The sequence below is a fragment of the Rattus norvegicus genome, chromosome 17, assembly GCF_036323735.1.
Source record: "Rattus norvegicus strain BN/NHsdMcwi chromosome 17, GRCr8, whole genome shotgun sequence".
Classification (NCBI taxonomy): domain Eukaryota; kingdom Metazoa; phylum Chordata; class Mammalia; order Rodentia; family Muridae; genus Rattus; species Rattus norvegicus.
In genome coordinates this window covers 16,346,692-16,370,220 of record NC_086035.1, presented here as the reverse complement: position 1 = coordinate 16,370,220, position 23,529 = coordinate 16,346,692, and the positions used below count along the sequence as shown (strand labels likewise).

General features: G+C 43.7%; 1 protein-coding gene across 2 annotated transcripts in view; it reads right to left on the bottom strand.

Annotated features, from left to right (window-relative positions):
- Zfp169 (zinc finger protein 169) overlaps nt 1–23,529 on the bottom strand; it is a 33,511-nt gene that overhangs the window by 8,859 nt on the left and 1,123 nt on the right. For both annotated transcript variants that reach the window (XM_006253745.5, NM_001427271.1), the window contains exons 2-4: nt 20,264–20,350; nt 12,457–12,583; nt 7,402–7,491 (exon numbers count right to left, since the gene is read on the bottom strand). In XM_006253745.5, coding sequence (XP_006253807.1) covers nt 7,402–7,491; nt 12,457–12,583; nt 20,264–20,296 — 250 coding nt within the window. In that variant the 5' untranslated portion in view covers nt 20,297–20,350. The remainder of the gene's footprint in view (nt 1–7,401; nt 7,492–12,456; nt 12,584–20,263; nt 20,351–23,529) is intronic.

Here is a 23,529-nt window from a genome sequence, read left to right as displayed (position 1 = left end):
GTTGTTGGACCACAGTCAATTATTAGTGTCCCACTTACTGCTCCTTTCACACTGAAGAGGAGTCCTTACAATAAGAAAGACATCCATGAAGTCCAGAGTGAGAACTGTAGAACATTTCATGAATAACTACTGACTCCTAAGTGCCAAGTCCGTGGTTTTCTCCTATGAAAACTCAATACACTCGCTTTCTGGGTGTCCCTGCAAGTTGAACACACTTCCCGACAACGACTAATGCCTTTCCTCATGGCCTTCCAAACGGTGAGAATTCGGGACTTCATACCCAGATCAGGTCATTAAAGGTCCTACTGTGGTCAGTTTCTCATCAGGAAATGTGTTCTAGTTCAGCTCACTAAACTCTGACTTCCTCTGGTAAGCCAGTTTACCGGTATCAACTCGACTCTTGGCAGTTGTCTGCATATCTAGCATCAACTACTCACAGCTCGTAATAGAGCACATGTTTGGCATATACAAGGCCCTGGGTTGAATATTTAGCCATCAAACAACACACATACACACACACACACACACACACACACACACACTCTTTCTGTAATTCCAGAGAGTATACACTGCTGGCTACTTGCCTGTGATTTGAAAGGAAGGAAGGAATACCTGTGTTTTGCCTTATCAATATCCCCACTTGATCATAAATACTAATCATGTTTACCATACATCTTTTTGCATATCTTCAGCAGCAGGGGAACTGTTGTGTGTCTTATGTTAATGGGGTGACTGATCTAAGCATGGTAACCCCTGCCCTTACAGGAGAGGTGTGGCTTCTAATGAAAATATTTACCCTCATAGTACACTTGGCAGTGTGGTAGTGTGGCAAATTTAAACTGGAAACAACTGAGTTTGCCTTCTTTAACATCAGTGACTCTCATCCCATCAAACACAGGCCTGAATAGGACTAATGACTGATCTTCCCCCAGTAAGGGAATGCTTCTCCTGAGGACTTTCCCGATTAGAAATAGTTCCTCAATTTCCCAACTCAAGCAAAAGCTTTGGCCTACAAGCCTCTGTGCTGGACCTGCAGCATTCCTTGCAGAGCTCCAGCCTGCTGGCTGCAAATCCTAAGGCTTGTCAGCCTCCGAAACTGTGTGAACTAATTTCCCACGTTAGGAACACCTCCACCCTACTGGTACCACTGCTGTCTTTCTGAAGAAAAACAGATTTTTGGTACCAACAGGTAGATGTTTCAGTCACATAGAAAAATGTGGCAGAGGCTTCAGAACTGGTGACAGAGGCTAGGAGAGTTGTGATATGCACGCTAAAAAGAGCCTAGATTGCCAGGAAAGGGAGTGTTGGTAGGAAACATGGAAAACGAGTTTCTGAACTGTACTCCAGTATTTGTGGAAGAGTAGGGCTCATGCACAGTGAAATATTTAGCTGAGATCCCTATGCAAAGTATCACAGATGCAGCTCGACTGACCTCACTACTTAATGGAAAATGCAAGAAGTTCACTGAATGACTAAGGAAACTTCTCGGCTTCTGCATATCGGGAAGACGGGGAAGCTTGTTTTGAGGCAAACACTCCAGGGTGTCACTAGACAGCCTTCTGTGGCCATATAATCACCTACAACTGCAACCGCCATGGGTTGACTATGGCACCAGAAGCCAGTTGGGACCGAAGGAGACCAGGAAACTAGGAAAGAGTGAGGGAGGGCTGCCATACTTCTCGGACTCTAAAGCTCTAGATATGCGTTTTCAATAGTGCAGGAATTCTAAGTTGGGGTTTTTCATCGTGGCACCTTCCAACACGTATGTCATTAACACCACCACCACCCCCCATTGCTCACTCCCACACTATCTCTCTAACCCTCTCTAGCTGGTCCTTCCTTATGACTTCTGCTTTCTTATCACATCTATTCCGTTACCTTCTCTAGTCCCCAGTCGTGTAACAGTTCTATTTTTAGTTTCTCCAGGACCTGCCATACTGGTTCCCATCGAGGCTGCATTCGTTATATTCCCGCCGGCACTGTGGAGCGGCTCCTTTCCCCCACATCCTCATTAGAACTTAGAGGTTTTTGTTTTCCTGATGATGACCATTCTGATGGGGGTGAAATGGAATCTCAGAGCAGCTCTAATTGGCAGCTCCCTGGTGGCTGAAGATGTTGAACCCCTCCTCACACGTTCACCGCTCACGTGCATTTCTTAAGAATTGTCTACTCACTAATTTGGTTTGGTATTTCACTTTTATTTTAGTAGAGCTATTTTGATGTAAACGTGCACTGTGCTTCAAAAAAAAAAGTGGTGACCCCCAAATCAAATCAATGTCACTTCCACAACGGAGGCAAAGTCCACAAACCATGGGAGCAAGCGGACCTCCACACTGGCTTCAAGGGGAGGGGGACCATAGTGGTTCTGAGAAGGCATTCTCCTCCCAGCTGATGGCATGGGATGGGGCTTGGCAGAATTCTGGAAATGGAACCCCTGGTGGGGGACCTGGCCATTGGCCCTGTGAGCCTGGGGGCAGAGCAAGTCCAAGAGGATTATTTACGAGCCTTAAGAACTACTGGTTTTTGTCTTCTTAGTTTGTGGCTGACTTGGTGCCTATTACCTCTCTCTTCCTTCTGTTAATGGTAGAGCAGAAATATTCTAAACCTGACACACAAGGCAGAAAAGAAAAGCCCATAGAGGGATGGTACCCCAGTATTCCTTATCGACATTTTACCTCCTGAAGTGCAAAGAACCATTGTTTAGGTCCCATTATCTTCTATATTCTTATTTACCATACTTCCTTAAGAAATTGTAGTTAAGGTAAAAACTTGATTTAATCGTCAATATAACTGCAAAAATCTTAGTCATAAAGGACACTCTACTGTAGAGCCATATTTGTACTCTTAAAACCCTTTTCCTTCTTTCTAATGCTCCACAACTTCTCTTTTTAATGGGTTGTTGTTGTTGTTGTTGTTGTTGTTGTTGTGATTTGGGGGTTTGGTTGGTTGGTTGGGTTTTGGTACTGGGGATGAGAGCAAGATCAGCTCTTTTATTATTTCCTTCTCTTTGAAGAATTTCCTTACCCATAGTTTAACATATGTGTCACAAACTTTATTTCTATTAGTGGCAAAGAATCACTTTCATTTCTCAGGGATAGTTTTGCTGGGTATAAAATTTACAATCCCCTCCCCCCACAAAATTTTTTTTACAATCCTTTCAGTACTTGAGAAAAATCCCTGCCGTGTCCTCATTGGCCCAGTTAGTTCACATGAAAAATCCTCTATAGGCAAGGCATTTCCCTCCCCCCCCCCCCACTGGCTGCCTTCCAGGTCTTTCCCCTCTTTTTAGTGTTCAGAATTGTAGTTATCATGTGTCTTAGTGTTTATGCATAGATGTTTATTTAATGTTTCTATGGCTTCTTGTATCTGTATGTTTATCTTTTAATAAGTTTTCAACCATGAGTTTCTCAAATATTTTTCAGTATCCTTTCTGGGTTCTGATGACATAAGTGCTGTTTCTTGTTCTTATCCCAGAAGTCTCTAAAACCATTCTTTTTCAAGCTATTTCCTTTCTTTGTTCAGGTTTATAATATTTAATTGTTCTGGAATCAAGTTCATTGATTCCACTTGGATGTAGTGGTGCATGTATTTAATCCCACCACGTGGGAAGCTGAGCAGGTGGACCCTATGAGAACAAGGCCAGATAGGGCTACAGAGTGTGACCCTGTCTTAAAACAGAAAACAAATTCACTGATTCCATCCTATCACTCCAACTCTATTAGCTAAGCCCATCCAATGAGTTCATGTTTTCTGTTGTATATTTCAGTAACACAACTATAGATTTGTTTTTATGTAAAATATTTCTTTGCAGATATTTTTATACTCTTTTATTTCAAGAGTACATGTAGTAGGTTGAAAATCCTTGGGACACTTATTTATTCAGTCCTAGGGACTGAACCTGAGGCCTTGGACATGCTAGGCAAATGCTCTATCGGTGAACTATGTCCCTTTTATTATGAAGGTCTCACAGTTGTTCAGGTTGGCCTTGAACTCTCTCTGTAACCAGGCTGCCATTCTTTTTTTTTTTTTTTTTTTTTTATGGTTCACACGCGTGGCATATGCAACTTTTAATAAACCAAAGAAAAAGTCCCAAATATACAAGTGAAAAAAATCCAAACAGTTGACACAGGCCTAACTGATAGTTACTTTATGTACAGCTGTATGTATAAGTTCAAAAAAGCTATCCTATTTGTATGTACAAAAGTTTATACACAGTTCTGTACATAGGGGTCTATACATTTTATTTTCTCAGAACCCTTAGGTGTCACCTCTAGAAGACACCAACACTTCATTCACATATTTTATAAAAGAAAGACTTCCAGGACTGACAATCTTGTGTCCCTTGTATTTGAACCATGTAGGCTCCATTCGATTATTTAACAGCCTTTTGTCATAATGTAGATCATGGTAGGTATGTGGATCCCCTTAACATTCTCACACAGCGTGCTCCAATGTAAAAAGCTCCTTTGGCTGGTGCGATGCTCCAGCTGGGAGTGCATATGGGGCAGGCCTGACCGGCTGGGTACATTCGGAGGAGTCTGAACGTTGATAGCTGCTGCCTGGGAACTAGAGCCTGGAGGATGCAGAACTGAGCGCTGTAGCTGCTGCTGCATCACTGCCAAATGCAGAGGGGTCCCAGGACGAGGGTTTAGGAGAGGGTGACTAGCAGCAGAGACCAAAGGGTACAAGGGTTGACCTAGGAGTGGGCCAGATAGTCCCTGTAAAGGAGCTATGTCTATCCCAGGAGGAAGCACACCAGCTTGGAGCAAACCTGGAAGATGCTGTGGATGCACCCCTTGGGCTATCAACCTCTGGACTAATCCTGGGTGAAGCTGATGTGCAGGTCGAACAATAGGAACATGAGGGACGAGGGGAACTTGGTGGGTAGGGCGGAGAAAAGGCGTTCCTGGGACTGGGGATGCCAAGGTAGGTGTTTTCCTCCCAGCTGCTTTAGGGCGATAATCTTGTTCTTTGGTATAACGGTTGGTCTGGGACAGTGGGGTGGAGCATGAAGACCGCTGTAATGTTGAAAGTTTAGGATTTCAGGCTGCCATTCTTGACATTCTCCTACCTCAGCCAGGTGCTAAATTTACAGTCCTGCATCCACCAGGCCCTGAACGATAATTCTAATCTCTGATCCCCACCACCTCATCTGCCATATGTCACCGTCATCTTCAAGTTTTAATGTTCTGGCTCTTGGTATGAAGGGTGGTTTTTTTTTTTTTAATTCTATGCTGAATTGCCTTTCAAGCTAATAGACCTTGGGCCCTATTTAAATGACATTTTAAAGAAATATGCACCCTATTTATGACCAACACTCAGATACAAGTCAGTAATTAAGTACATCATGACTTATCAATATGAAGTAGTTCTACTCGCCAACAAAAAGTGAATTATTGGTGTATCGCCCGTGGATAAAATTCTAAGTAATTATGCTAAGTAGAGAAGACAGTTACAACCTGGGTGCATCAATTTACATACATTCTAGAAAATTCAGACAAATCAATAATCAGGAAAAACGGGTTAGGAAGGAGGGGATATCATTGGCAGCCGATGGCTTCTTGGGAAGGGTGGATAGGTTTCCTTTAAGGCGAGGCCCTGGTTAGTCTACCAGTCTCAGACCCATGAACACACGAGCAAAAGAAAAGAGACTCATTGGGCTAATTTTTAAAAAGAAAGAAAGAGGAGGACATGAAGTTGGGAACTGTGTGGTGGAGAGGAGACCTGGGAGAAGTGAGGGGGTAGAAGTGAGGGTGAATATGAACAAAAGACATTGTGTGTGTACACGAAATTCTCAAAGAGGATTAATAGAATATTATTTATTCATAATAAATATTTATATGTAATAATATTTATTAATAATAAAGTATTTATTTTATTAATTTTCAAAAATAATAAAATATACTTTTTACAAAAAGAAAGGAGAAGGAGGAGGTTAGAAAACAGAAGTGTGGTAAGGTATATGGAACGCTTGGGAATGATGGATAACCTATTTCAGTTGTAACAAAGTTCATTGATCTTCACTTTTAATATAGTTTACCTTAAAAACATCCCTTACTTCTTAATACCTCATACCTTAACAGCATTTTATATTACATGTTAATATACCTCATGCAGTATCCTTTCCTACAAAGTCCAAGTTTGGTATAAAGCATAACATCCCTCCACATTGTTTATTTACAGGGAAAAAATAAAATAAGATCATGGTACTGCCCACCTTTAATCTCAGCGCTCGGGAGGCTCAGGCAGGCAGAGCTCTGTGAGCACAAAGTTAACCTGGTCTACACAGGGAGTCCCGGGCCAGCCAGGCCTACACAGTGAGAGCCTGTCTCAAAAAACGTTTTAAAATGTCAGTAAAAGTGGAGACAAATTCATTTAAGAAAAGATAAACCAGGCAGAAATTTACCTGGACATTCTAATAATCATATAAAATTAGTGTGGGTTGAATTAAAGACCTAAGTGTTTAGGGAAAATTCTACCACTGTGATCAATAACTGAACAAAAATTAACCACAGTGTGGGCGAATGTCTAAAGCAGTCCGTCACTCCCAGAAGGGGACGGATTACGTGAGAAAATACTCCTAATAGCCACATAAAACCCCATGAGGTTCCAAAGAGGTGGGGAAATGGGGTCAGACAGTACCCCATGTTGGTAAGGATGTGTCAGAAGAATTCTCGCACTGCCACTGGCGCACGTGCTCTTACCTGCTTAGGACAGCGTGGCATTGCTCATCATTCAAAGCCACCCACGCCCGTGTATGGGCCAGCTATTTAGGGCCTCTCTGTGGTTCCTGCATCCTTCCACAGTGTCACACAAATGCAGAGTGACGTCGTCTAATTGACAGGGATTAGGGGTTGCGTACTATGAGTGGAGACGTCTACAAATGTGCAAAATAACGTGGTAGGAAGGCGCTTTGGGTGGGATGAGCAGGCAAAGGTAGCCATGGAATGTGAACAGCGAAGGAGGTCGGGAAGCTGGACAGTCTGAGAAGGAACAAGCCTGCCCCCTGGTGGACAGTGAGCTCCTAGCCCCACGCAAGGGCGGTCATATTGCTACACTTCTTCGCATTAACTAAACCATCATAAAGAAAGCAAAGCTGTGAGGATTCACAGGGCCGGTGTGATGTACAGCAGTCTCGGGGTCAAGAACAGAAACTGAAGAATGTTCAGCGGGAACAGCCTAGTCAGTCTCCAAGGATGCACACGGGGGGAGATGGGGTGGGGGTGGGGAGTGACCTAGCAAGTGTGAGAGGGAGGGAGGGAGACAGTGCTACCCAGCCTTACCTGGAGCCCCGGGAGGCCTATAGGAGAGCTACTGTTAGCATGTCAGAGTGGGCCCCTTCCTTGTCTGGGGAGTCCCTCAATGCCTTGTATCCTCACCGGCCCAGAGGCTCCCTCTTACCTGAACAGAGGTCCAGAAGACATCCATCTCTCCAGGGCTCTGTTCCTTGTTCCAGCTGTGTGATGAGTTTCGGTTTGGGAAAAGCAATTCCTAGTCACGAGAAACAAACCCAAAGTGACCTTAGGCTAGCAGCTGAAGAGGCTACAACAGAACTCCAGGCCAACTTAGGAGATGCTAAACACCAAGAAGGGAGGTAGAGAGATGGGGAAAGAATATCAGAATACTGAGAAAGAATGAACAAGGACAGGGGAATCAAAAGCAGGGTAATCTGTTGGGCCCTACCTTGGGGTGTTTCCCTTCCCCCTCGATGAGCCTTTTAGCCTGCTATAGCAAGAAGTTGTTTACACCCTTGGCAGCTGCTCTTGACCCCTGATTTGGGGCTGGGACTTTCCATGGCACCCTTCCCCCTCCACTGAGCCTTCCAACTTGTTGTTGTTAAGTTGTTTATGTCCCTGATTGGGCCCGGGACTTTCCACCACACAGACTTTCCCTGTTTTCCTGGCTGGGGATTTTCACCTGCCTTGTTTTTCCCACGGCTTTTGCCTCAGGGTATATAAGGAGATCTCAGTAAAGCCTTGGTTGCACTCTCTGAAAACGGGTGACCCATGTACGTGTTTTCTTTCAATCCTGCAGACCTACGCCCGATATTCACACACTGGCAGCTCAGGTGCCGTCATCTGGAGGTCCCACCGAGATCGGGAAAGAGAGGACAACCTGACAGGATCGTTCCAAAAGATGGACCGGCAAGGAAGCGGAACGTATTGGGGACAAGCGGTGACCACGGGGCAAAGTAGAGCTACAAAGGTTTTGTCTTAGCGATGGGAACTACAAGTTCCTCGTTATTGGTCGTAGATCAGCTTGTAAGTTTACTCAAACAACAAGGTACTGGTATGAAGGTAAAGACAGCCCAAGATTTTTGTTAAAACTATAGAACAAGTCAGTCCTTGGTTTATAGCTAGTGGCAGTTTGAATATTCCAGATTGGAAACAGGTTAAAGGGGATTTACAGAAGGCCCTCCAAGATGGGTGGTCAGAGAGCATTCCAATTGCTACCTTTTCCTTATGGAGGTTAGTGAAGGACGCTTTACTTAGTGAAAATGAGAGGGTCAAAGAACAGGTGATGGAAATTGAAAGGACATTTGGAACTGCACAGGATGAACATACTAAGGAGTCAATTTGTAGGGACAGCAGTGACTCTGATTCAACTTCCTATGAGTCTGATGCAGATGAGGAGATAACATTGGAAAGGGAGACTGAGAAATTGGGAGAAAATGGGCCAGGAAAGGCCCCAGTAAGCAGAATTCAGAAGGACCGCAGGAATTGAAAGCATGTGCAAAGAAAAATAAAGATTTGGGGTAGTGGTGAGTAAACCTTGTAAAAGGGGACAAGGTAATAACGATAAAATGTTTTTGTGCATGTGTTCTTTTAGAGTTATGCTAAAATCTAGAGAAGCAAAGTCAATTCTCATAGATGCTTTTAGTCTTTGGACCCTGACTAGAGACAGTTTACACCCTGGACAAGAGAAAGAATGGGGTTGAGAAAAACAGTCCTCCCGGACTCTCCACAGATGCTTTGTCAAGAGAAGGAAAATGAGCTTAAGCTTTTTAAGAGCTCTCCAAGGGACAGAAGGAAGGCAGGAGATGGTCCTGCCTCCTTGCTGCTATTGGAGAAGTGCTTATTTCTGGTTCTGGGTCCTTTAGGTAGGATATCTGGGTTCCTTTGGTGGGATGCCATCTAGTTTTTTCCTTGTATGTCTATTGTCTGTCCTTGGTGCACCAAGCTGTCCATGTATGTCAGTTTATGTCTGGGTTTTGCTTCTCGTTGCTTGAATGTTTTGTGTTTCGTGTTTAAAAGAAAAAAAATGGTTAAAACTTTAAATGCTGGTTGATTCACCCCTTGATGTAGTTTTAATTCCTTTCAAGAAAGGAACAAATAAATAAAAAAAAGTTTCAATTGGCTTTTGGAGCCCTGCATCTGTAACTAGGAGCCTAGGTCCGCTGGGGAAGCTCCCCAGGGGGCTGGCTAAATGTTTACACTAGCCGATCCTAAAGGCACCAGGAGCTTCACAGCTTCTATGGTAATGGAACTGATGGCTGTTTCTCTTAGAAAAATCTTTGACTGTGATTACTGGACTCAACAGGGGTGACAAGGTGCTTCTCTTAAAATCAGTTAGAACAGGTAAAATGGTGTTTGATCTAAATATTAAAGATATGTGTAGTCACTTCATTTTTTGTTTCTGATTAGTTTTAAATGTATAATATGCTCTACATGTCTTGGTTATAGTTTACTGGCTTTTAAGTTATTGGGTATGGTTAAAAATTTGTACAAACTGGAGTCATTCTAGACAACCCGTGGTATGAACCAATCCAGGGAAACAGGTCTAAATTGGAATAATATTTTAATATAATTCTTAACCTAGAAACCAGACTTATAAAGAATTTAGGGCAATGTCTCTTTGTTGAGAAATTAGAGCCCACACAATCGTTCGTTCATATGCAAGAATTGGCAGTCAAACTTTAAAGCATGAGGAATGGACATGGTGTTTTGGAAAGACTGGATTTTGGAGAACAGATGGTTTGTTGGAGGTTGAGTTTTGCTTTCCAAAGTTATGGTTGTGCTGTGGTGTTACAAGGGAAACTTAAAGATTGTGGTTAAAGATTGCCAGTGTAGCCAAACATTGGCTGCAGTTTGCAGTTTGATCACAGACAGGCTCAAGATTCTAACTCACACATGTTTGTAATTAAGAAAAAAAAAATCAAACAGGTGGAGATTGTTACAGGATTTACAAAAGGTTGATGAGGCTATGGAACTTCTAAGAGCATTACAGCCTGTTTGCTCACTCCAACTGCTATTTCAAGAAATAGATGTAGAATTATTATAGATTTAAAATATTGTTTTTATGGGCTGGAGAGATGGCTCAGTGGTTAAGAGCACTGCTGCTCTCCCAGAGGTCATGAGTTCAATTCTCAGCAACCACATGGTGGCTCTCAACCATCTGTAATGGGATCTGCTGCCCTCTTCTCGTGTCGGAAGACAGCAGCAGTGTTCTCACATACATAAAATAAAATAGACAAAAAAAAATATTGTTTTTATGTTCTTTCTTTACATCCTGGTGATTGTGAAAGATTTTCATTTAGTGAGCTTGCTTATAATTTTGGAGAGCCCATGAAATGATACCATTGGAAAGTTTTTCCTCAAGGAATCACTCTTGGCCCTACATCATGTAAAAACTTTTTTGTCACTGCTTCAATACAAGAAGCTAAGACTTTGAATCTTTCAGTGTATATTATTCATTATATAGACATTTTAATTTTACTACAAGCTTACGACGTGCTTTAAATTTTGGGGAGTAGCTGCTGCTCCAGAAAAGACTCAATATTTCTTTTCGATATTGGAGACTTTGGTCAATTAAGAGAAAATTTTCTGAAATCTGTGCCAGGCGTGTTGGCACCCCCTTTCTTTTGGTTCAGAATGGGACTCAGGCAGTGTCAAGGGAGGAGATTCTACCTTTACAGGTCCTATCCTACTGACCAGTTGCTGGGAACAGGAAGATTCTGCATGGATTGTTCGAGTTCCTGGTGTGATCCCCATACCCCTCTAGATGAAGGCTGATGCCCAGTGGTACTCTACAGGCATAAAAGGGACTTTGGCATTACTGCGACAGTCACTGCTGCCATTGCCACTTCAGCCATTGCTGCTGCAGTGGCCAGTGTGGCCATATCTCAGTTGGCAGCTGTCGTTGGGACTGTGGATACAGGATACATTCTGGAGAAGTCGCCACGGCATTGACTGTGCAGAATAGCGTTAATATTCAGATTCAGTTGGTCATTCTTTTTTTTTTTAAGATTTATTCATTTATTTTATATATAAGTACACTGTAGCTGTCTTCACACACACCAGAAGAGGGCATCGGATCCCATTACAGATGGTTGTGAGCCACCATGTGGTTGCTGGGAATTGAACTCAGGACCTCTGGAAGAGCAGTCGGTGCTCTTAACTGCTGAACCATCTCTCCAGCCCTCAGTTGGTCATTATTAATGTCAACCAACAAATTGCTCTCAATTGGACTTCCTTTGGGGAACCCATATTATATCTTGTTCTACCTTTTATCATTCTGTGTGTAACCCCTGTTAAGGTCCTTAATAGCAACAAGGCTGTTGGATTTAAATGCTTATCTTGATTTCTCACTCTTAGCAGCTGCCCCTGGGCTGTTTTGAAGTACCAACAGATCCAGTCTCAGGCTGAAACCAAACAGGTTTGATTTTCATTGGCCAGGACTAATCCATTGGCCCAAATTAGGCTCAGTTTGTAGGACAAGTAGTTAGCCAAAGACGGGCACCCTTCTGGGACCATACTCACCTAAGACAGAAACCCTGAGGCTGACAGGGTTTTCAGAGATGGGAAAGAGTTTTGGAACCCCAGATTGATCCTAAGATAAACGCTACTTAAAAAAAAATAAGAGGGGGAATTGTTGGGCCCTACCTTAGGGTTTTCCTTCCCCCTCGCTGAGCCTTTTAGCCTGCTATATAGCAAGAAGTTGTTTACATCCTTGGCAGCTGCTCTTGACCCCTGATTTGGGGCTGGGACTTTCCATGGCACCCTTCCCCCTCCACTGAGTCTTCCAACTTGTTGTTAAGAAGTTGTTTATGTCCCTGATTGGGCCCGGGACTTTCCACCACACAGACTTTTCCTGTTTTCCTGGCTGGGGATTTTCACCTGCCTTGTTTTTCCCACGGCTTTTGCCTCAGGGTATATAAGGAGATCTCAGTAAAGCCTTGGTGGCACTCTCTGAAAACGGGTGACCCATGTACGTGTTTTCTTTCAATCCCGCAGACCTACACCTGATACCCACACACTGGCAGCGCAGGCGCCATCAGTATTCATCCCTAGAAATACACTGTCAGTCATTGCATGTACAAGCACACAGGTGTGCAAGTACACACACATTTCACTGCAAAACATGGGCCTTCTAAAGTAAAACAGAGGTGTTGGCTGCTACACAGGTGTTTAACATGCCCATAGATAAACTCCAAGACTTAAAACAGGGTGGCCTTACCCAGGGAGACCAGATGGCTATAGTTCTCCAGCATCACTTCCCTGTATAGGATCCTCTGAGCAGGACTCAACAGCTTCCACTCCGTCTGGCTGAAGGCCACGGCCACGTCATGAAAAGCCATTAATGCCTGTAACAAGAACACATCCCTGCTCATGAAAGCCGCCCTGAACCTTACTGCTGTGTGTTGAAGACAATTTCCATATACAAACGCCAGTTCCACACATAGAACTCGGAAACGCTGGGTGTCCTGTTTTGCTCTAGGCATATACAAGACCTTCAAAAGCCACAGTTTTAACTAGTGTGGCTATATAGCAGGGTTTGAACTCAGGAAGACTAAATCCTCCTACTTCATTCTCCATTTTACTTTACCCGAAGTGGTTCTTGCTATACTGTCCATGTTAGCTCAACTCCCAACTCTTACCACAGTGTTGTGGGTGGCTGGGATTAGATATGTACAACCACACAGTTGATAAATGTCACTTAAAGTTACTTTAGCTGTCTTAAATATCCTGTGTCTTCCCATACAAATTTTAGAGTAACCTTGCATATACCTACAGACAAACTTGTGTAACTTTACCAGAATTTGTTCACCTTGGGTTTCTATTGCTACAATCAAACACCATGTCCAAAAAAGCAAGTTAGGAAAGAAAGGGTTTATTTGGCTTACACTTCCACATCATAGTCCATCACTGAAAGAAGCCAAGGCAGGAAGTCAAGCAGGGCAGGAACCTGGAGGCAGAAACTGATGCAGAGGCCCTGAAGGAGTGCTGCTGCCTGGCTTGCTCCCTCTGGTTTGCTCAGCCTGCTTTCTTAAAGAACCCAGAACCACCAGCCCAGGGATGGTACCACCCACAGTGGGCTGGGCCTTCCCCAACCATCACCAAGAAAATGTTAGGTTTCCTTTTTCCAGTGGACACAAACCAAGCCAGCATACCATGTATTTCCATTCAGTGAGAACTGACCTCTTTATTATGTCAAATCTTCCAGTCTTTACTCTGTGTGTGTGTGTGTGTGTGTGTGTGTGTGTGTCTGGGGGGGAGAGGGAGGAGGAGGAAGGGGGAGGAGAAGAGAAGGAGAGGGAGAAGAAGGGGGAAAGGTGATTTCTTTTGCAAAATGTAATTTCCAGCATTAAGATCCTATAAGAACTTACTTTATACTACACTTCAGAATTTCTGTGCATATTACGTGTGTGTGATCTTGACTGCCTAGAATTTGGATGCACATCCACTGCTACAACACACAGGGCATGTGATACCGATATTCGTATACAACCTGGCTGAACTCACTCATGAACCTAAGAAGTTTTTCTGCTGAGTCCCTTGAGATTTTCTACAGGGACGATCATGTCACATGGAAATAAGAACAGTTTTGGTTCTTAGTTTTTTTTACTCCCTTTCCTTGCTGCTTTTGCCCTAGTTAGAACTTTTGGCATTACATTGAGTGAGTGGAGAAAATAGACTGCCTACGATGATCCTCAATCTTAAGGGAAAAAAAGGAATTTTTTTCACCATTAACATGCAAACATCAGGATAGCTATTATCAAAAATCAGGGAAACAGGTCAACAAAGGCTACAGAGAGCCAGGCAGAGATGCGCACCTTTAATCCTAGCACTCAGAAGGCAGAGGCAGCAGGATCTCTGTGAGTTTGAGGCCAGCCTTGGCTACAGAGTAAGTTCCAGGACATCCAAGGATACAGGCAGAAGTTGTATCTCAAAAAAAAAAAAAAAAAAAGTAAAAAGTATACAAAGAAATAGAAACTTTGCACACTCCTGGAAGGAACATAACATGAGACACTTCTACATGATAGTTTGATAGTAGGACAACAGCAACTCTGTAACACTGAAAGCACACATGAGAACATTGTAGAAAATGTTTCCAGCTGTATCCTCCAAGGCAGCTTAAGGGTGGGAACAACCCAGGTGGCTAACAACTGGTGACAGATGGACTGTAGCACACAACGACATGAAAAAGAAATTCTAACCTGTGTTTTCTAGACTAGGCTTTGAAAATATTACACCAAGTGAAATATGCCAATCACAAAGGGAGAGAGGCTATCCTTCTTTTACCTAAAGGATGGTGGTGATGGGTACACAGCCGTGATCGTACCTGATGAGGCTGAACTGTTCACATAAAACAGCAAAAATGATAAACTTTGGGGTTGGGGATTTAGCTCAGTGGTAGAGCGCTTGCCTAGGAAGCGCAAGGCCCTGGGTTTGGTCCCCAGCTCCGAAAAAAAAGAAAAGAAAAAAAATGATAAACTTTATAGTGACACGGCACGGATTAATGCCCACAGCTTGACGAGAAGTGTCAGGTGTAGGTTTCAGAACATGATCGTCTTTAACCTTCTTCTGAACCGCACTTGTTTTGTTTGGGTATCAAGATATTGCTCCATAAAGGGAAGTTTAAAGGTGTCCCCTCCTCTTCTAGTTTTGGGGGGAAGGTGTCCTGCTGATGATTTGTGTGGTAGAATTCTAAAGTCACTGGCACTTTTATCTGGATTGAGTTGAACTTTGGATCACTTAGGTCCTGCTATCTAATCACAAGCATGGAAATCCTTTCTCCCATCCAAGGACTAAGCAGGCCTGACCCTGCTTAGCTTCCCCAAATCCTTCAGGGTGCCAGGACTGTAAGCAAAAGCCTTTCTACTTCTTGAAGTCTTTTTGTTTTTCCAGAAATGTTTTCGTGAACAAATCTTTGGCTTCTTTGGTTACATTTATTTCCAAGAAATTTTTGGGTGCTATTTTGAAAGAATTGTTTCCTCTTTAATTATTCTCAAACACTGGTAAGACAGAGATAGAACTGGAGTGTGCGTGTTGGTTATGTGTACTGCAGATTTTATTACTCTGAGGAATTTGCTAATTCTAGTCATCTTTTTTCTGTGGAAATGTTATTTGACTCAGGATGGTTTAACCAAATGCCTGGGATTTTTCTTTCTCGTGGTGCTAGAAATCAATTGGAAGTGTTATTGCAGGGCTTCGTCTGTTCCCAAGACAGCATCTTGTAAACTCCTCAAGGGACAAACACCATCCTCATAAGGAAGAGGAGACAAAGGAAATATAAGGGGCCAAATTAGTTCCTCTTAGGCCCTTTATAGGGTGAGTCTTTCGTGCAAGTTCTGCCCCCATGATTTAATCTCCTACCCAAGATCCTATCTTGTTTCAACATATGACTCTTGGTGCAAACATATAGACTATGGAAAAGTACTGGCGGTTTTAAGGCACTGCATCAGGTTTTGAGTGAAGAGATCATCTTACTCTTTCTTACCAATTTGGTATCTCACTGACCCGTATCGGCTTTCAGATAAGAAATCAGCTTAGTCACACACATTGATGATCTTTTGTGGGAAATGAGTCACCTCTCACTTAACTGCTTCCAAAAGTTCTGTCTTTGGTTATTAAAGTCATGCCGTGGTGTTTTGTTTTGTTTTGAATGCTCATCTTATTTGGTGCTTGTGGGCTTCTTACATGTACAGATCTTTGTTCAAAGGCTTCCCCTCCTCCATGGATCTTTTCCTCCCTCCCCACTGTGAGCATCACTGTACCTAATGGTGCCTGGAGCGCTCTTTTTTTTTTTTTCTTTTGGTTCTTTTTTTTCGGAGCTGGGGACCGAACCCAGGGCCTTGCGCTTCCTAGGTAAGCGCTCTACCACTGAGCTAAATCCCCAGCCCCGCCTGTAGCGCTCTTAAACTCTGGTTTTATTTACTTTCTCTTGCTTTTTTTTGTTTTTGTTTTGTTTCTTTTTTCTTTTTTTTTTCTTTTTTTTTTTTTTGTCTTTAGAATGGACACCCTGCTGAACTATCTCCAGTCTTCAGTCTGTTGAACACCTTTGCTGAAACCTTCACTCCAGTCAGTATGCTTCGTAGCTTTGTAAGTAGTGGATTGTTTTTTTTTTACAATGTTTCTTTATTGGATTCTCTGTTGGTTGAAACACTGTTGACTTGAACTCTTCTGGCTCTGGGTCTGTGGTTCCCTTAGCTCTTTATGCTGAGTTTCCTGCAGGTCACTGAGCAGACGGTCGGCAGCCGAACCACCGCGCCCTCTAGCCACGGAGCATCGGCTGTTCACTTCGAGACTGTCTTCTAGTTTCGACTCCATCATTCTGCAGACAGCCACGGAGCATCGGCTGTTCACTTCGAGAGTGTCTTCTAGTTTCGACTCTATCATTCTGCAGACACCGGTTCTGACTGCCTCTGTCAGCTCGATGGCTGGTGATGGGAAGGACCAAGACCTGGATTGCTTTTTTTTTTTTTTTTTTTTTTCCCTCCGGAGCTGGGGACCGAACCCAGGGCCTTGCGCTTGCTAGGCAAGCGCTCTACCACTGAGCTAAGTCCCCAACCCCTGGATTGCTCTTTTATGACGTTTTTATTACGTGTTCTTCTTCAATTGAACCATTCCACTCACATGAGATCTCCACAACTAAATCCACACAGTACAGAGCCCATGAGTTGTCTCAGTTAATGTTCTATTGCCATAAAGAGACCACAACCAAGGCAGCTCTTAATAAGGACATTTAATGGGGCCGGCTTACAGGTTCAGAAGTTTAGTCCATTATTGTCAGGAGCGGGAAGCATGGTGGTACACAGACAGACATAGTGCTGGAGAGATAGCCAGATCTCCGTCCAGATCAGCAGGCAGCAGGGAGGGAGAGAGAAACTGGGCCCAGCTTGAGCATTTGAAACCTCAAAGCCCACCCACAGTGACACACTTCCTCCAGCAAAGCCACACCTACTCCAACGAACTCACAACCCCTATCCCTGTCAGGCAACACCACTACCTAATGACCAAGCATCCGAATCTATGCGGCTATGGGAGCCATTCCTACTCAAACCCCCACAGTGGTTAACAGAAGCTGGAAGAAGAGAGTATAGAGTAGAATAACTCCTGCGAGTACAGGATTTCTTTGGGAAGTGACGAAAACATTATGGTGGTGAAGGCCGTACAGTTGAATACACTAGGTGGCACGGAATTGCATATCTCTCATAGGTGAACTTTACAGCTATTTTATTTTCACGTGTATAAGTGTCTGCCTATATGTGTGTCTCTGCGCCACACGCATGCCTGGTGCAAAGTTCAGAAGAGGGGGTTGGATCCCCTGGAACAGAAGTTACTGTAGTCATGACTAACCAAGCAAAATCCTCTGCAAGAACACAAGTGCTCTTAACCGCTGAGTCATCTCTCCAGTCCCCGTTTTTAACATTTAAAATCCCAATGCTGGGTCTTCTAATCAAATGGGAATCTTTGCAGTAATGGAGCCTGAAGTGAGGTTGTTTTGTTTTTGTTTTTTTTGTAAAACATATTATGGTTTTGCGGCAGACTTTGAAAAAAACTTAAGATTCAACAGAGGGCTGTTAAATGACTTCTAATTAGCTGCTATTATGTATCTACCAGCCCTTTAATGCTATAATTCAACTTTCAAGCAAAATCCTTCATATATATGACATACATATATGTGTGTGTGTGTTTCAGATTTTTCTGTGAAATTCAGATCTGATACATAATACAGCAACTGAAAATACAATTTTAAAAAACACTGCTGATGAAGAACATTTCTCTAGGAGCCAGGTGTGGTGGGCCACACCTTTGATCCCAGCACTTGGTGGTGCATATGCATGCATGTGGCAGCCGGAGAAAACCCCGAGCTGTCATTTCTCAAGTGTTGTCCACCTTGGTGTTTGACACAAGGTCTGGCATTGGCCTAAGACTCATTAGATGAGTGAGGCTGCCCGGGGAAGTGAGCCCTAGGTCTCCCTATCTCTGCCTCCCCAGCACTGGGATCCAAGCTCGCACCACCACACGTGAACTGTTTTACAGTGTTTCAACATTTATTTGTGTTGGGATGCGATGCGTGTACGCCACTGCACACGTGTAGAGGTCAGAGGGCAACTTGCGGGACTTGGTTCTCTCATTCTACCATGTGAGCTCACAGGGATCAAACTCAGGTCACTGGCAGCAGGTGCTTTACCCACTCCACCGTCTTGCCATGCCCTGACTATGTATATGTATATGTATATGTAAGTGTATATGTATGTGTATGTGTATGCGTATGCGTATGTGTATGTGTATATGAATATGATGTATATGATGTATATATAACATATATATGTATGTATATGTATATTATGTATACACATGAACATGAATACGGCTGCCCCAGGGAGGCCAGAAGAGGGTTCCAGGTTCCCTAGAGCTGGAGTTACAGGTGGTAGTGAGCCAACCAGTGTGAGTGACAAGAACCAAACTCCAGCTCTCCACAGAGCTCGCTTGCTCGTTTGTTTGTTTGTTTGTTTGTTTGTTTGTTTGAAGGCAGACAATGTTTGTTTCTCTATGTGGCTCCAGCTGTCCTAGAACTCCATCTGTAGACCAGCCTGCCCTTGACCTCAGAGATTCACCAGCCTCTGCGTCCTGGGTGCTAGGATTAAAGGCGTGCACCATCACACCCAGAACGCTCTTACCTGCTGAGTCGTCCTCCGGCCTCCCCTTACCCTTTTTTTTTTTTTTAAAGATATATGGGTTCTCAGGAATCGAAGTCAGGTCCTCAAACCTACTGGACAAGAGCTTTATCAGCTGACCTATCGCGCAGCCCAATGCAGACTTTTAAGCACCACCTTCCAACCTTTAAAAGGTTGGATGCTTTAAAAGGAAGCTTGGATGCTTCCTCAATTTAAAATGGTTCAATGTATGCGCTTCCTTCTACAGCGGTATGAAGTTGTATACGTTCATTCAGTAGAGGCTAGTCTCTGATTCTAAATGCTGACTTCTTCCTGAGCACAAATACCCAGCATTCCACTGTACCGGGCTAGTCATTAGCAAGAAGGTGCAGCTTCGGGCGAGCCATGTTATCCTGCGGAGCCCTGTGAAGCCAGGTTCTCACGTGTGGTACACTGGGTGAATTAAATCCTCTTTCTGCTTACAGTATACTCACATTACAACGGCTTTCAGACCCTCCTCCTCCCAGGAGCGTGTGTGTAAGAAAACGCAAACACAAACCACGGTGGTCACAAAACCAAAGCTATCCATGTGCCGCACGCAGACTGCAGGCCTACCATCTTCGCCTCTACGAGAAAACGAATGTATCGAAGGCCGCTGGCTAGTGCAAGCTTCTGACATCATAAAGGACAGCCTGCAGTCAGAAGGCCTGAGACATTCCTTTAAAGATGTCTCCAGTTTGCGGGGTTGGGGATTTAGCTCAGTGGTAGAGCGCTTGCCTAGCAAGCACAAGGCCCTGGGTTCGGTCCCCAGCTCCAAAAAAAAAAAAAAAAAAAAAAAAGTTTAAAAAAAAAAAAAAAAGATGTCTCCAGTTTGCAAACTCCTTCACAAGCCATCCTAGAGGCTGGGAAGGCCGCTATTGGTAAAGTGTGTACCTTGGAAATATAAGCACCCAAGTCTGATTCCCAGCACCCATGTGTCAGTGCAGGGAGGTGGAGATTGGATCCCTGGTGCTTGCTAGGTCAGCCTGACTTAACCAGTGAGCCTCTGTCTCAAAAGAACAAAATGGACGACTCCTGAGGAATGGTACCCAAGGCTGGCTTCTGGCTTCCATGCCCTAGTGTGCATGTGCACACACATGGGGCCTTGGGAATCACTGGCTATGAAGCCTGGATATCCTGTGTTTGCATGTTAGTTGCGTGGTAATCATAGTTAACTATTTGGGAAATGTTTTTGTCATGAATGAAGCAAAGAGGTTTGTATAAAAAGCTCCTGGTAAGATAGGTTAGACCTCCCAGATGGAGATAGGCACTGCCTTCCACCCTCGAGGAACACTGCAGACAGGAAAAGGGCAAAGGAGTATGGGAAGTGTCAAGACTCACCTTGTCTCTGGTTGTCAGGAGCCCTGGGGCCATTTCCCACGTTCCAGAATACTCTCCTCAGAGAGGTGTCTGCCTTCAGAGTCCAATCTGAGGAACAAGAAGAAAAGCAAGAATGCTCAGGAAGAAGGCCCATCATGCCCCAGTCTCCCGACTGAGCAGGAAGTGGGGACATGGTAGAGGTGAGGTGGGCAGGTCGACTGAGAGCAAGCATCTCAATGTAGCCAGTAAGGAGAACCCACAAGGTCAAGCCCCATCCCTGGCTGAGTCACAGAGCCTCCATCCTCCATCGGCTGGGTCAAACGCAGTGCCCAGCAGCAGGCACTCACGCTGACAGAGAAAGCCCCCTGATTCACACTAAAAACAGAAGCATCCCGTCCATATCTGCCTGGAGGCTCAAGGAGAGTACAGGAAAGCCAATGTAGAAGAGCAGGAGAATTCCAGACTGAAGATCTGGGAAAGACCTGGAGCTGAGAGGAGGCCTGGCCTCTCCTCACGTGACCCTGGCTACCCCCACTCACAAATCCAAGATGAGGCTCCCCAGATTAGAAATGTCACTCGGAATCTAGGTCATCAGCAGCGCTTGCCCCATTATAGAAAGTCAACTTTCATAAACAGTTTGTTTAAGAAGAAGTAGAGGGAGATCTTCTCTTCATTACAGAGAGGAGAAAATCATTGCTCACACACTGTACATGACCTGGCCTGGATCCTGGATTTACACACATAAACGAGAAAAGGAGACCACCGAGGACAGTTATATAAATGGGGCATGAGACAATGTTAGAGAACTGTACATTTCATTAGGTGATTTTTGGGAGTATGGAGGAAAATGACCGTCACTGTTAAAGAGCAAAACAAAAGTACTGAATGATGACTTGATATCTATAAATACTGTTAAACACGATGCCCTTCACAAATGAAAGTATTAACATACATAGGGATAGATGCTCTCATGGAATAAACGGGCACCTAAAAGACGTGTCATTCAAAGGTAACATGTAAACCTTAGAGAGACACACTGTAAGTAGCCAGTGAAAGAAATATCTCTGACTTGGTCTATAGATGTTGTGACTATGCAGGGCAATCCCACAAAATCAATAAAAACTCCTAAAGCAAGTTAATTTAACTAGTCGGTACAAAGTTAATAATGAAATATTACTTTCCGATGAAACGAACCACTAGAATTTGTGGTTAAAACAGTACAATGCAATAGCATCCAAACCAAGAAATACTAAGTATAATTTTTTTTAAAAAATTATGAGATGGCTGTGAGAAAAAGTGCAAAAACTTTGCTGAAAGAAATGAAAGATCTAAATAAGCGAAGACATGTACCATATATGAAGAAGAAAAACTCAGCACTGTGAAGGTGCCAATTCTCTCCAACCTGGGCTACAGATTCAAATACATCCCCATCAAAATCTTGAGGAATTACTTTGTAGATATTTTTCAAAAAAAAATCAAAAATTCATATGAAAGGACAAAGGACACGGAAGAGTTAATACAATACTGAAGGACAAAACTGAATACTGCCAGAGATCACAACTTAGTGCTCCAAGACAATGTAGTACTGGGGGTAGAGAGCAGGGATAGAGAACAAATTTAGAAAGGAGAACCTGGGGGTTGGGGATTTAGCTCAGTGGTAGAGCGCTTGCCTAGGAAGCGCAAGGCCCTGGGTTCGGTCCCCAGCTCCGAAAAAAAAAAAAAACAAAAAAAAAAAAAAAGAAAAAAGAAAAAAGAAAGGAGAACATGTATCCACGAAATGTATCCACAAATGTATCCACAAAAACTGAGTCAAAGGAACTCTTGTCCCAAGTAGTCTGAACTGTCCTGATGGAGATGGTGACTGTTATGCTCAGGGCATAGTATCCTGCAATAGCCCTGCTCAAAATGACCCAGTGGAGACACAAACCAGAACTGGTGCTTGCCCTGAGGGTGCACGAGCAGCTGGATTCACTCACAAACAGGCTATGGCATAGGTTTCCAGAAAGGAGCAGACTCCAGAGAAAGCCACAGTTCGAGGTGAGGATTGGGTGCAAGGCAGTTCACTCGCTTGCAGGTGATAAATCAAGGTTAGGAATCCATGGAGATTTAGAGCTGTTATACTTCTGGGAACGACTGTAATGTTTTAATACTGTACAGTTAAAAATTGTAAGTCCTGAGAGAAGGATAAATAACACTAAAGACCTTTAAAAAAAAAAGCATGTGGAGACCTTCTACCATAAATTCTTCAATTTACAGAGAAGAGGGAGAGTTAAAATGTAGTTATCCTGTAACAGTAATCCCCACACACACACTAGACACCAGAGAATAATACATTTAAAAGTCCACTGCTAGAAATGGGTTACCTCTTTTAGAGTTGTTAGCCATTAAGGCCCAGAAGATCCTCCACAAATATTATGAGCTATTGCCAATGCTCTTGGTTATCCTCCAAAACTTGGTAGTGAGACCCTATTGCTGAGGCTGGTACTGACCTGGAGGCTTCTGTCACTTCTGGCTAGCTTTCAGGTGCTAAAAGGTGCTGTGCATGCTACCAGAGTAAAAGTAGTCACCAATCAGACCTGGCTATGACCTGGCCCCCCACAAACTACAAGGATGACTGGCTTAGCAAGTTATCCAGATATGTCTACGGCCACAGTAGTGGCAAAAGCATCATGAGAGTCACCAACCACTCTGCACTTGGATTCTAGTGTCTCTCCACAAGATGGACCCTATACCATTATCAGCACAAGAGCCCATCTAGACATGCGATAGCTTTCTAGAGAAGAATCCACTACCACTATTCTGCTAAATGGATACAGTACGAAGCCAATCCGTAGCGGTTTATTAGTTTACCTCCCTCTCCGTCCTCATTCACGGCACTTCTGTTTGCACAGATGAGACCCACAGCTGGCCACCGGGTAGAGACTAAGAAACTGCAGACACCTCAGCTGGAATGGGAACCTATATACCACAAAACCCCAGCCAAGGCTCAGGTAGCAGACAGGCTGCAAAAGCCAGAGGTGGTAGATGGCTCCAAAGAAACAATGTCTCCAGGCCACAAAGAGCAACTGTACATAACTGACAGCAGTTACAACACCATGCACAAGACCTGTGCAAGCCCAAGCCAGAACAAATCTCGGCATAGAGATAGGAGTTTGGCACCAAATCCTAGCATGGAGCTATGGGCAATTATTTGCTGCTAGGAGAAGAGGAAACGGTTTTCTCTAAGAGTATAGAGCCTGTGGTAAGCCAATCACAATCCAGTGAAATATTCAAATATTTGGTCAGCA